This window comes from Heptranchias perlo, chromosome 2 (genome assembly GCF_035084215.1).
Source record: "Heptranchias perlo isolate sHepPer1 chromosome 2, sHepPer1.hap1, whole genome shotgun sequence".
NCBI classification, from domain to species: Eukaryota; Metazoa; Chordata; class Chondrichthyes; order Hexanchiformes; family Hexanchidae; genus Heptranchias; species Heptranchias perlo.
In genome coordinates, this window is record NC_090326.1 from 19,111,629 (window position 1) to 19,125,467 (window position 13,839).

Below are 13,839 nucleotides of genomic sequence, written 5' to 3' on the forward strand. Positions count from 1 at the left end.
GTAGAATCAGTATGGGTGGAGCTAAGAAATAACAAGGGGCAGAAAACATTGGTGGGAGTAGTTGCAGGCCCCCGAACAATAGTTATAGTGTTGGATAGAGTGTAAATCAGGAAATTAGAGGAGCATGTAACAAGGGTAATAATCGTGGGGGACTTTAATCTTCATATAGACTGGGCAAACCAAATTGGCAAAAGTAGTTTGGAGGATGAATTCATGGAATGCATTCGAGACAGTTTTCTAGAACAATACTTCAACTAGGGAACAGGCTATTTTAGATCTAGTATTGTATAATGAGACAGGATTAATTAGTAATCTTATAATAATATAATAATTAGTAATCTTATAATAAAGAATCCTCTGGAGAAGAGTGATGATAGAATATGATAGAATTTGATATTGAGTTGGAGAGTGATGTAGTTAAGTCCGAAACTAGGGTCCTAAATTTAAACAAGGCCAATTATGTAGGTATGAGGGGTGAGTTGGCTAAGGTACATTGGGAAATTAGATTAAAAGATAAAATTATCGTTTTAAGCAATGGCGAACATTTAACGAAATAATTCATAATTCCCAGCGAATATACATACCCTTGAGAAATAAAAACTCCACAGGAAAAGTGATCCAACCATGGCTAACTAGAGAAGTTAAGGATAGTATTAGATTAAAAGAGGCTTACAATGTTGCCAAAAATAGTAAGCCTGAGGATTGGGAGCATTTTAGAAATCAGCAAAGGATAACCAAGAAATTGATAAAGAGGGAGAAAATTGAATACGAGAGTAAACTAGCAAGAAATATAAAAACAGATTGTAAGAGCTTCTACATGTATATAAAATGGAAGAGATCAGCGAAAGTGAACGTGGGTCCCTTAGAGGCTGAGATAGGAGAAATTATAATGGAGAATAAGGAAATGGCAGAGACATTATAAAATATTTGTTTATCTGTCTTCACAGTAGAAAACAGGGAACCAAGGCTCTAATGAGAGGGAGGAACCTAAGTAATTAAGATTAGCAAAGAAAAAGTTTTAGAAAAATTAGTGGGACTAAAAGCAGACAAATCCCCTGGACCTGATGGCCTACATCCTAGGGTTTTAAGAGATGGCTGCAGAGATAGTGGATGCACTAGTTGCCCATGGATTGGAAGGTAGCAAATGTAACCCTGCTATTCAAGAAAGGAGGGAGAGAGAGAAAACAGGGAACTATAGGCCAGTTAGCCTGACATCACTAGTAGGGAAAATGCTATAACCTATTAAAGACGCAATAACAGGGCACTTAAAAAAAAAAATCATAATATGATTAGGCAGAGTCAACATGGTTTTATGAAAGGGAAATCGTGTTTGACAAATCTATTAGAGTTTTTTGAGGACGTAACTAGCAGGGGTAGTTAAGGGGGAATCAGTGGATGCAATATATTTCGATTTTCAATAGGCATTCGATAAGGTGCCACATAAGAGGTTGTTACACAAGTTTAGGGCTCATGGGATTGGGGGCAATATATGAGCATGGATTAAGGATTGGTTAATGGACAGAAAACAGAGAGTAGGAATAAAATGGGTCATTTTCGGGTTGGTGGGTTGTAACTCGTGGGGTGCCGCAAGGATCAGTGCTCGGGCCTCAGCTAGTTACAATCTATATGAACGACTTAGATGAAGGGACCGAGTGTAATGTATTCAAGTTGCTGACAATACAAAGCAAGGTGGGAAAGAAAGCTGTGAGGAGGTGCAAAGAGATATAGACAGGTTAAGTGAGTGGGCAAGACGGTGGCAGATGGAGTATAATCTGGGGCAACGTGAGGTTATTCACTTTGGTAGGAAAAAATAGAAAAACAGAATATTTTTTAAATGATAAGAAACTATTAAATGTTGGTGTTCAGGGGGATGTAGGTGCCCTTGTACACGAAACACAAAGTTAACATGCAGATACAGCAAGCAATTAGGAAGGCAAATGGTTCATTGGCCCTTATTGCAAGGGGGTTGGAGTACACGAGTAAGGAAGTCTTGCTGCAATTGTAAAGGGGTTTGGTGAGACCGCACCTGGAGTATTATGTGCAGTTTTGCAACAAAGGTTCAGTAGTTTGATTTCTGGGATGAGAGGGTTGTCCTATGAGGAAAGATTGAGTAGAATGGGCCTATACTCTCTGGAGTTTAGAAGAATGAGAGGTGATTTCATTGAAACATATAAGATTCTGAGGGAGCTTGACAGGGCAGATGCTGAGAGGATGTTTCCCCTGGCTGGAGTATCTAGAACTAAGGGACAGTGTCTCAGGGTAAGGGGTCGGACATTTAGGACTGAGATGAGGAGGAATTTCTTCACTCAGAGGTTCGTGAATATTTGGAATTCTCTACCCGAGAGGGCTGTGGATGCTCAGTCGTTGAATATGTTCAAGGCTGAGATCGATAGATTTTGACCCTAGGGGAATCAAGGGATATGGGGATTGGGCGGGAAAGTGGAGTTGAGATCGAAGATCAGCCATGATCTTACTGAATGGCGGAGCAGGCTTGAGGGGCCATATGGTCTACTGATTCTATTTCTTATGTTATCATCATGAAGATGACAAAAAAAAATTATTTCCGAAATGCAATCCAAACATGTTTTTTGACATGAATCCAACAATGTGGAAAATTGCCCAGGTATGTCCTGTCCACAAAAAGCAGGACAAATCCAATCCGGCCAATTACGGCCCCATCAATCTACTCTCAATCATCAGCAAAGTGATGGAAGGTGTTGTCGGCAGTGCTATCAAGTGGCACTTACTCACCAATAACCTGCTCACCGATGCTCAGTTTGGGTTCCGCCAGGACCACTCGGCTCCAGACCTCATTACAGCCTTGGTCCAAACATGGACAAAAGAGCTGAATTCCAGAGGTGAGGTGAGAGTGACTGCCCTTGACATCAAGGCAGCATTTGACCGAGTGTGGCACCAAGGAGCCCGAGTAAAAGTGAAGTCAATGGGAATCAGGGGGAAAACCCTCCAGTGGCTGGAGTCATACCTAGCACAAAGGAAGATGGTAGTGGTTGTTGGAGGCCAATCATTTCAGCCCCAGGATATTGCTGCAGGAGTTCTTCAGGGCAGTGTCCGAGGTCCAACCATCTTCAGCTGCTTCATCAATGACCTTCCCTCCATCATAAGGTCAGAAATGGGGATGTGCGCTGATGATTGCACAGTGTTCAGTTCCATTCGCAACCCCTCAAATAATCAAGCAGTCCGAGCCCGCACGCAGCAAGACCTGGACAACGTCCAGGCTTGGGCTCATGAGTGGCAAGTAACATTCGCGCTAGACAAGTGCCAGGCAATGACCATCTCCAACAAGATAGAGTCTAACCACCTCCCCTTGACATTCAACGGCATTACCATTGCCGAATCCCCCACCATCAACATCCTGGGGGTCACCATTGACCAGAAACTTAACTGGACCAGCCATATAAAAACTGTGGCTACAAGAGCAGGTCAGAGGCTGGGTATTCGGCAGCGAGTGACTCAACTCCTGACTCCCCAAAGCCTTTCCACCATCTACAAGGCACAAGTCAGGAGTGTGATGGAATATTCTCCACTTGCCTGGATGAGTGCAGCTCCAACAACACTCAAGAAGCTCGACACCATCCAGGACAAAGCAGCCCGCTTGATTGGCACCCCATCCACCACCCTAAACATTCACTCCCTTCACCACCGGCGCACCGTGGCTGCAGTGTGTACTATCCACAGGATGCACTGCAGCAACTCGCCAAGGCTTCTTCAACAGCACCTCCCAAACCCGTGACCTCTACCACCTAGAAGGACAAGGGCAGCAGGCACATGGGAACAACACCGCTGCACGTCCCCCTCCAAGTCACACACCATCCCAACTTGGAAATATATCGCCGTTCCTTCATCGTCGCTGGGTCAAAATCCTGGAACTCCCTTCCTAACAGGACTGTGGGAGAACCTTCACCACACAGACTGCAGCGGTTCAAGGCGGCGGCTCACCACCACCTTCTCAAGGGCAATTAGGGATGGGCAATAAACGCTGGCCTCGCCAGCGATGCCCACATCCCATGAACGAATAAAAAAAACACTCCACTGTTCTGTGAAGTGCTGCTCAAACATCCAGTAAAGTTATTCATTAAAACAAATCAAATTTAAAACAAAATTTCAGTTGATCTGATTTTTTAAAAACTATTTTCCCATTTTCTGTTGAGGATTGGGGAGCTTTCCTACACAAGTCAGCGGTTTCCAAAACTTCAGCACGGAATCTTCATGTCAAACTTGAAGGGCCTAATAATCCTTACCATGGTGAGTAATAGATTTAATTAGTCTTTATAGTATGACATGTACACCTAACTGAGAGTCACAAAGAGAAAGGAGGAGACTTGTATTTTGATGAACCCAAGGTTCATTTCTAGAGAGATCGAATTGAAAAGCAAAGAAGTTAAGTTAAACTTGTATAGAACCTTGGTTAGACCACACTTGGAATATTGTGAGCAGTACTGGTCTCCATATTACAATAAGGATATAGAGGCACTGGAGAAGGTGCAGAAAAGATTCACTAGGATTATATTAGAACTAAGAGGTTATACCTATCAGGAAAGATTGAACAGGTTGGGGCTCTCTTCTCTAGAAAAAAAAGAGAAGGCTGAGGGGTGACCTAATAGAGGTTTTTAAGATATGAAATGGTTTGATAGGGCAGACAGAGAAAATGTTTCCACTTGTGGGGAGACCAAAATTAGAGGCCATAAATATAAAATAGTCATTAATAAATCCAATATGGAATTCAGGAGGAACTTCTTTACCCAGAGTGTGGTTAGAATGTGGAACTCACTACCACAAGGAGTAGTTGAGGCGATTAGTATAGATGCATTTAAGGGGAATCTAGACAAACACATGAGGGAGAAAGGAATAGAAGGATATGTTGATAGGATTAGATGAAGAGGGGTGGGAGGAGGCTTCTGTGGAGCATAAATACCATTGGGCCAAATGGCCTGTTTCTGTGCTGTACATTCTATGTTATTCTATCCCCAATTGCCGCATTGAAATGGTACTGCAATAACTTTTTTAAAAAAAACAACTCCCATATATACACTGACAATGTGACAACGTTCAAAAGCTGATGTATTAAAAATTCTTGCATTTCGACACGTAAGTTTGAGATCAGAAAAACAAGCAGCTTACGAGAATGGCACCGGAAAGGCAAACCGCTCTTTGAGATCCACACTCATGAAAGGCACATATTCAATTCCATTTATCTTAGATGTTTTCCTAAAAGACAAGTGAACAGGTTTAAGCATTAACTGAAAGGGTAAGGGTTTAATAAGTATATAGGTTCACATTACCTTCTCTCCAAAAGCTAAATTAACAAGTGTATCAAAAAAACAATTTGTTCACTTCCCAAAATTAAAGACTGATGCACCCAGTAAACAGTTACACTATTTCACTGCAATAGCAAGTGAAACAGAACTCAATATAAGAGCAGTGTGAATCAAGTTATTCAGCTTGCGTGCTTGCAGACCATTCAAAGCAGAAAGACTTAAAATAATAGACTCTGGGGACCTTGCAGCCTGCAAATTGGCTGCCGTGTCTCCTACATTACAACAGTGACTACACTTCAAAAATATTTCAATGGCTGTGAAGTGTTTGGGTCATCCTGAGGCTATGAAAGGCACTATAGAAATGCAAGCTGTTGTCATTGTGAAGTATTTCCTGACATCAGCCACGAGCTGGTTTAATTCTAAGTTAATTTTAGGGTATTCTCACCGTAGCACCTCAATTTCCTCTGTTGAGTATAGCTGACCCTGGGCCAACAGTTCACTGCCCTGAACTCTAGATAACTGTGGTTTATCGTTCAGAGAAAAGTCCGATCCCAGGGGCTGGAACATTCGAACTGGCTGACTCGGTTTCCCTGTAACGTGCTTCTTTTCTTGAGGCATTTGGGACACAGAGTCTTTTAGCGCTTCAGCTCTAGATGAGAAATAAATGGAAAGAACAAAAAGGCAAAGTTATAATGCACTTCCCAAACCCACGACCTACTACCTAGAAGGACAAGGGCAGCAGGCCCTTGTCCGACCACACCCTTCAACCAGACGAAATCGAAGTTCTCAGCCGAGGGCTCAATTTCTGCCCCACTACCAAAATGGACCCCGTTAGTCTCGCGGCGGACACAAGGAATTCATCAGGAGAATGAGGCTCCGGGAATTCTACCACAAACCCAAAGATTTCAACAGCGAACCCAATGAGACAATCAATGATCCGGAACAGCAGACAGAGGGATCCGCGGTACAGCAACCGAAGAGGAAAGAGTCAAACTGGACTCCTCCGGAGGGTCGCTGCCCTCAGCTTGACATGTATGCTCAAGCTGTCAGGAAATTCGTCAATGCCAGATTCATCAGGCGCACTCACAAGACAGTCCAGAATGTCACCCGAGCACAACGCAACGCCATCAACGCTCTCAAGACCAACCGCAACATCGTCATCAAACCAGCGGACAAAGGAGGAGCCATCGTCATACAGAACAGAACGGACTATTGCAAAGAAGCATACCGACAACTGGACAACCAGGAACACTACAGACGGTTACCCGCAGATCCGACCAAAGAACACACCCACCAGCTCAACAAACTGATCAAGACCTTCAACCCAGACCTTCAAAGCATCCTACGCACTCTCATCCCACGTACTCCCCGCGTGGGAGACTTCTACTGCCTCCCAAAGATACACAAAGCCAACACACCCGGACGTCCTATCGTATCAGGCAACGGAACCCTGTGTGAGAACCTCTCTGGATACGTCGAGGGCATCCTGAAACACATCGTACAGGGAACCCTCAGCTTCTGTCGCGACACTACAGACTTCCTACAAAAACTCAGTACCCACGGACCAGTTGAACCAGGAACACGTCTCACCACTATGGACGTCTCGGCACTCGACACCAGTATCCCCCACGATGACGGCATCGCTGCGACAGCATCAATACTCAACACCAACAACAGCCAATCTCCAGACGCCATCCTACAACTCATCCGCTTCATCCTGGATCACAATGCCTTCACCTTCGATAACCAGTTCTTTACCCAAACACACGGAACAGCCATGGGGACCAAATTCGCACCCCAATACGCCAACATTTTCATGCACAAGTTCGAGCACGACTTCTTCACTGCACAGGATCTCCAACCAACGCTATACACCAGATACATCGATGACATTTTCTTCCTATGGACCCACAGCGAAGAATCACTGAAGAGACTACACGATAACATCAACAAGTTCCATCCCACCATCAAACTCACCATGGACTACTCCTCAGAATCGGTTTCTTTCTTGGACACACGAATCTCCATCAAAGACGGGCACCTCAGCACCTCACTCTATCGCAAGCCCACGGACAACCTCACGATGCTCCACTTTTCCAGCTTCCACCCTAACCACGTCAAAGAGGCCATCCCCTATGCACAGGCCCTCCGAATGCACAGGATCTGCTCAGATGAAGAGGAACGCGATGGACACCTACAGACTCTGAAAGACGCCCTGGTAAGAACGGGATATGACGCTCGACTCATCGATCGACAGTTCCGACGGGCCACAGCGAAGAATCGCATAGACCTCCTCAGAAGACTAACACGGGACGCAACCAGCAGAGTACCCTTCGTCGTCCAGTACTTCCCTGGAGCGGAGAAACTACGCCATGTTCTCCGCAGCCTTCAACATGTCATCAATGACGACGAACACCTCGCTATGGCCATCCCCACACCTCCACTACTTGCCTTTAAACAGCCACCCAACCTCAAACAGACTATCGTTCGCTGCAAATTACCCAGCTTTCAGGAGAATAGCGTCCACGACACCACACAACCCTGCCACGGTAACCTCTGCAAGACATGCCAGATCATCGACACAGATACCACCATCACACGAGAGGACACCACCCACCAGGTGCATGGTTCATACTCCTGTGACTCGGCCAACGTTGTCTACCTCATACGTTGCAGGAAAGGATGCCCCAGAGCATGGTACATTGGCGAGACCATGCAGACACTGCGACAACGGATGAACGGACACCGCACAACAATCGCCAGACAGGAGGGTTCCCTCCCAGTCGGGGAACACTTCAGCAGTCAGGGACATTCAGCCACCGACCTTCGGGTAAGCGTACTCCAAGGCGGCCTTCGAGACACACGACAACGCAAAATCGTCGAGCAGAAATTGATAGCCAAGTTCCGCACCCATGAGGACGGCCTCAACCGGGATCTTGGGTTCATGTCACGCTACACGTTACCCCACCAGCGAATAAAAGTTATCTGTTTTTAATATAACGGGTCATTTGCTGGCTTTCTCTGCCTCCCGGATGTTTCTGCCTCTCTCTTTTTTTTCCCTGTTTGTTTTTTTTGTTGAATGTATATTCGGGGGTTCTGTAGGTAACACCTCTCTGTCTGAACACGGTGATTGCCTTGGCAACGGGCAGTTGCAAAGGCTGTCTGTAATCACCATGTATTGTTCTGTGATTTATAAATGCGTAGGCTTCGAGGAGTTCCTGACATTTACCTGAGGAAGGAGGAAGCCTCCGAAAGCTTGTAGATTTCAAATAAAATCGTTGGACTATAACTTGGTGTTGTAAAATTGTTTACAAGAAATCTAATAGGTTGATCTGCAAAAGTTCTCACAACAAAAATGAAACAATGCAGCTTAACAAGTTAATTTTCTTTACAAAAATACCCCTTCCCTGCAGGAAAGGAGGAAAGCATCCCAAATCTTGTAACACCCAAAAAAGTCATCTCAATTATTTTGAAATGAGTCATTATTGTAGAAGCTGAAGCAGCAACTAACTGGCTTCAAGTCACCATCTCTGGTAGTCAAAAGATGTCAGCTACAAGAGTACAGCACGCAAGGGCACATGATGTGGATTTTGAGTGCAGTTGTTCACGTCAGTACGCAATGTAGAACTAACAAGGATGTTCAACTGAGTGGGGAAGGAGGGTGTTTGTGGTGGGGGGTGGGGAGACTGGGATTCAGTTGGTCAGTGGATTGTACCTTCACTTCTGCGTTTACATCCAGGCAGATTTACTGAGGTAACAGCATGGTTGGTTGCAACAATTCTAGCTGAAATGAACTTGTGTTGTCCAAACCCAGTTCCTGGCAGAACAGCACAAAATGCATCTAATTCAGCATTAGATAACATCTCACTAAAAGAAATAAGGACAGGAATTGCAGTAGGGATGCTCCTTTGAGCTTGGGATGAAGACACTCTGTTGGGGCAGAGTAGAGGGAACTTGGGGAGTTTCACAGGGGGCGTTTCACCAGGGGTGGGAAGTTTGTTCTGCAGCTGGTCACACTATACCCGACGTGGGACTGTGGCAATGCTCACACAGATGCCTGAAACTGAAATGTACTTTGCCTTGACGTGCATAATAGTTCAAAAGTAGGTCTGCCAGAGGGCAACACGTAACTCACCTGTCAAGTGCTTGTCGAGCTAACTGTTTTAATTTACCCTGCAGTGATTGATCAGAGGTTTCATTAGCCTAGGAAGAAAAACAAAGTGTTTAATCTTAGTTCTGCACTGCATTTGGTCCTTTAAATGAAACCTGGTCACATCCATACACAACTTTACATGCCCTTACATGATGGGTTCCCTTCTGTGCTAATTTGTTTTATGATTCTACAATCTACTCACTGTTTTCAGGCACAATTCAACACCCTCGGTGTACAGTTCTACAGCCTCGTCTGCATTGCCCTTCTCATCTTCATCGAAGGCTTGCCTGACCAGGAAGTGAGCACGCTCCAGATCCATCTGCTGCTTAGTCTTCAGAGGGTCTCCTGCTTTGCTCTGTGCTTGAACTTAAAATTTGTAAAGATGTCAACCTTTAGAGTTGTGGACGCTCTTTCCAACTTTTAAAAATTTTCAAAAATCGCAAAGCATTGTAAAAATGGGCGATTGGAAATGATAGGCTAAGGCACTGTTTTCATGTTTCTTAGTGCAAGAATCTATATCTATTTTGGTTAGCAGTTCTTTGATACAAGTGGGGTATAAAAGGGACGCTAGGTACTCACATTTCCAATGTAAACTGTACAAACCTGCAGAGTAAAGAGCCTGCACTCGGTCCAGGTACTCGTTTATTTTCTCCTGAATACTATCCAACTTCGATCCAGCCATACTGGCACATATCAATGCTTGAGCAGCTTCCTACAAAATACATACTCCTTTAAGTAGGCGCAGACACAGAGGTTAACTCTTCTGTATTCTCCCTTAGCTGCTAACTTCCAAAAGGAAAGAAAGACTTGCATTTATACAGCACCTTTCTCGATCTCAGGACATCTCAAAGCACTTTACAGCCAATGAAGAACTTTTGAAGTGCAGTCACTGTTGTAATGTAGGAAACGCGTCAGCCAGTTTGCACACAGCAAGATTCCACGGCAATGCGGTAATGACCAGATATTCTGTTTTTAGTGATGTTGGTTGAGGGATAAATGTTGGCCAGGACACCAGGGAGGACTACCCTGCTATTCTTCAAAATAGCACCATGGGATCATTTACGTCCACCAGATGGGGCCTCGGTTTAACATCTCATCTGAAAGACGGCACATCTGAGAGCGTCAGCCTAGATTTTACGCTCAAATCTCTGGAGTGGGAATTGAACCAACAACCTTCTGACTCAAGAGGCAAGAGTGCTGGCACTGAGCCACGGCTGAAAGGCTGCTTTAGTCAAACTGTGGGAACAGAAATAAAGCTGTGCCATTTGCAATTGCAATTTCTCAAAAGTTCTGACATCAGTGCCATTGCTCATCTTTCTGTGATGGTGGCTGACAGATGCATTCATACTTTGTCCAGCTGGATGGTGAGAAGGACCCAGTAGGTGAGAAGGACCCAGTAGGACGATTATTCCAAGAAAAAAGGGGGCGGGTGTGGACTCCAATACTGGTAATCAAATAAAAACTGAAAATGCTAGAAATACACAGCAGGTCTGTCGGTATCTGTAGAGAGGACACTTTGGGTGCGGACTCCAACAGAATTAGAAGCTGGAAGATAAATGAGCAAAACAAAGGGAGGGGAGCTGCTGGTACAAGTCAACTGTCAGGGGTGCTGACTCCAACTGAATCCTGTGCAGCAACAATTTGCATTTATAAAGGTTCTGTAACATAGTAAAGTGTCCCAAGGTGCTTCACAGGAGCGTAATGAGACAAAATTTGACACCAAGCCATGGTATGACAATATGAAAACAGATAACCAAAGGTCAAAGAGGTAGGTTTTAAAGGAGCATCTTAAAAGGAGAGAGAGGCGGAGAGGTTTAGGAAGGGAAATCCAGAGCTTAGGACCTAGACAGCTGAAGGAGCGATGGAAATTGGAGATGCGCAAGAGGCCAGAATATACAGACAGGCACTTGCTTATCTTCCAGATCTGAAGGGTCTACACCCAAAACCTCCATTGAGCTTTCCTCTTTTCAACTGCTGATGGACCTGAATTATAGATACCATCCTTTCACTCGTGTATCGTTTCAGCATCAGACAGACCTGTAACCACCAGTGCTGCACTCTAGCATTATACAACACTGGGATGCAGTACTGGTGGTTACAGGTCTGTCAATGGTATAACAAATGGGTTGAACATGGCATCAGGCAGCAACAACAGTTGGCAGTGAAGTGCTTTGGACATCCTGAGGATGTGAAAGGCATTGTGCAAATGGAAGCTCTTCCTTTGCTTAAAAGCAATTAGACTTTGTAGCCTTAAAGTGTCACACCCATACACTTTAGCAGAAGAATCAGTGTATTTTACATAATATCCTGTTCTTGTCCTTATAAAGAGCACATCCTCTGACTTACTGTGAACAGGGAAACCATATATTAAAAAATACAGAACACTTGCAAACAGTTTTCAAACGATATCTCCAAATGATGCAAACTTTACTCATGTGGTTTCTGCCATCACTTGAACTCGTGACTGCTGCAGCCTTATAGCAGTTCACACTTACTCCACCTATTTCAGGTGGATCCATTCAGGTGACCTGGGGCTCCAACCCTCTTGCTGTTTATCTGAGACCTTTCCCTGTTATTCCAGATTTTCAGCATTTGTGGGTTTTTCGTTTTCAGATGGAGTACATCACAGCTCACAAGAGAACAGGAGGTTTTTTAAAAAAAATTCGTTCATAGGATGTGGGCTTCGCTGGCAAGGCCAGCATTTAATGCCCTTTGAGAAAGTGGTGGTGAGCCACCTTCTTGACAACTGAGTGGCTTGCTTGGCCATTTCAGAGGGCGATTAAGAATCAACCACGTCCTTATAGGCCAGACCGCGCGCGTAAGGACGACAGGTTTCCTTCCCTCAAGGGCACTAGTGAACCAGGTGGGTTTTTACGATAGTCCGGAAGTTTCATGACCACGATTACTGATATTAGTTTTTTTATTCCGGGTTTTATTGAATTAATTGAATTTAAATTCCCCAGCTGCCGTGGTGGGATTTGAACTCATGAATCCGGATTATTAGTCCAGGCCTCTGGATTACTAGTCCAGTAACATAACCACTGTGGTACCGTACCCTATGGTTCACGGGGTGGGGGGGATGATGAGGAGGTAGGGGGTGAGGGGGGCACGCGGCAGAGGGTGACCCCGGGGGGGGTGAGGGGGGCATGGCAGAGGGTGACCCCGGGGGGGGGTGAGGGGGGCACGGCAGAGGGTGACCCCAGGGGGGGGGGTGAGGGGGGCATCGCAGAGGGTGACCCCGGGGGGGGGGGTGAGGGGGGCATGGCAGAGGGTGACCCGGGGGGGTGAGGGGGGCACAGCAGAGGGTGACCCGGGGGGGGGGCAGGGGGCACGGCAGAGGGTGACCCGGGGGGGGCAGGGCAGAGGGTGACCCGGGGGGTGGGGGGGGGCAGGGCAGGGGGGCATGGCAGAGGGTGACCCGGGGGGGGGGGCAGGGGGGCACGGCAGAGGGTGACCCCGGGGGGGGGGGCACGGCAGAGGGTGACCCGGGGGGGGCAGGGGGCACGGCAGAGGGTGACCCGGGGGGGGCAGGGCAGAGGGTGACCCGGGGGGTGGGGGGGCAGGGCAGGGGGGCATGGCAGAGGGTGACCCGGGGGGGGGGGCAGGGGGGCACGGCAGAGGGTGACCCCGGGGGGGGGGCACGGCAGAGGGTGACCCGGGGGGGGCAGGGGGCACGGCAGAGGGTGACCCGGGGGGGGCAGGGGGGCACGGCAGAGGGTGACCCGGGGGGGGGTGAGGGGGGCACGGCAGAGGGTGACCCCGGGGGGGGGGGGGCGAGTGACCAGGGAGTGACATCAAACCCACGCCCTAGACGGAGCGCAACGCCCCCTGTCCCCGGGCCCGGGGCCTCTCATTACACGGCGGGCCCCGGCCTCACCTTATAGTAGAACACGGCCTCGGTGAACCGGCCGCTCTGGTCGTTGCGCACCGCCACCTGGGCGAATTTGACGGCGTCCTGCTCCAGGGCGGTCGGGTCCATCCTGATACCGGGGCGGGCCGGTGGGCCTGTCGGGCGGGCGGGCCGAGGGTCGGTGGGCCTGTCGGGCGGGCGGGCCGAGGGTCGGTGGGCCTGTCGGGCGGGCGGGCCGAGGGTCGGTGGGCCTGTCGGGCGGGCCGGCCGAGGGTCTCCTCCTCCCGCCGCCTGATTCACCGATAACCCGCCGGGCTGTGAACCGCAGCGCCGGCCTCACAACCACTTCCGCCTCCGGGTCAACCCAGGGGGGGGGGGCAGAGCCTTTGCTGATTGGATGGGTTTCGATGTTCACTGGAAGAGGCCAAACTGCTCCAATGATGAATTGAGTCTGAAGAAAGAACTAACATTGAGACAGCGACCTCAGGACCTCCCAGAGCACTTGAACAACCAACCGAAAACGTCTTGAAGTGTAGTCACTGCTGTAATGTAGGAAAGGT

The 13,839-nt window shown here is 47.4% G+C and overlaps 1 protein-coding gene across 1 annotated transcript in view; it reads right to left on the minus strand.

Moving 5' to 3' along the window:
- Positions 1 to 13,624, minus strand: part of capn7 (calpain 7) — a 47,626-nt gene extending 34,002 nt beyond the window's left edge. The window contains exons 1-6 of the mRNA XM_068000924.1: positions 13,307 to 13,624; positions 10,033 to 10,141; positions 9,632 to 9,795; positions 9,412 to 9,479; positions 5,722 to 5,925; positions 5,140 to 5,226 (exon numbers count right to left, since the gene is read on the minus strand). Of these exons, the coding sequence (XP_067857025.1) occupies positions 5,140 to 5,226; positions 5,722 to 5,925; positions 9,412 to 9,479; positions 9,632 to 9,795; positions 10,033 to 10,141; positions 13,307 to 13,408 (734 nt within the window). The 5' untranslated portion in view covers positions 13,409 to 13,624. The remainder of the gene's footprint in view (positions 1 to 5,139; positions 5,227 to 5,721; positions 5,926 to 9,411; positions 9,480 to 9,631; positions 9,796 to 10,032; positions 10,142 to 13,306) is intronic.
- Between the last annotated feature and the right edge of the window lie 215 nt (positions 13,625 to 13,839).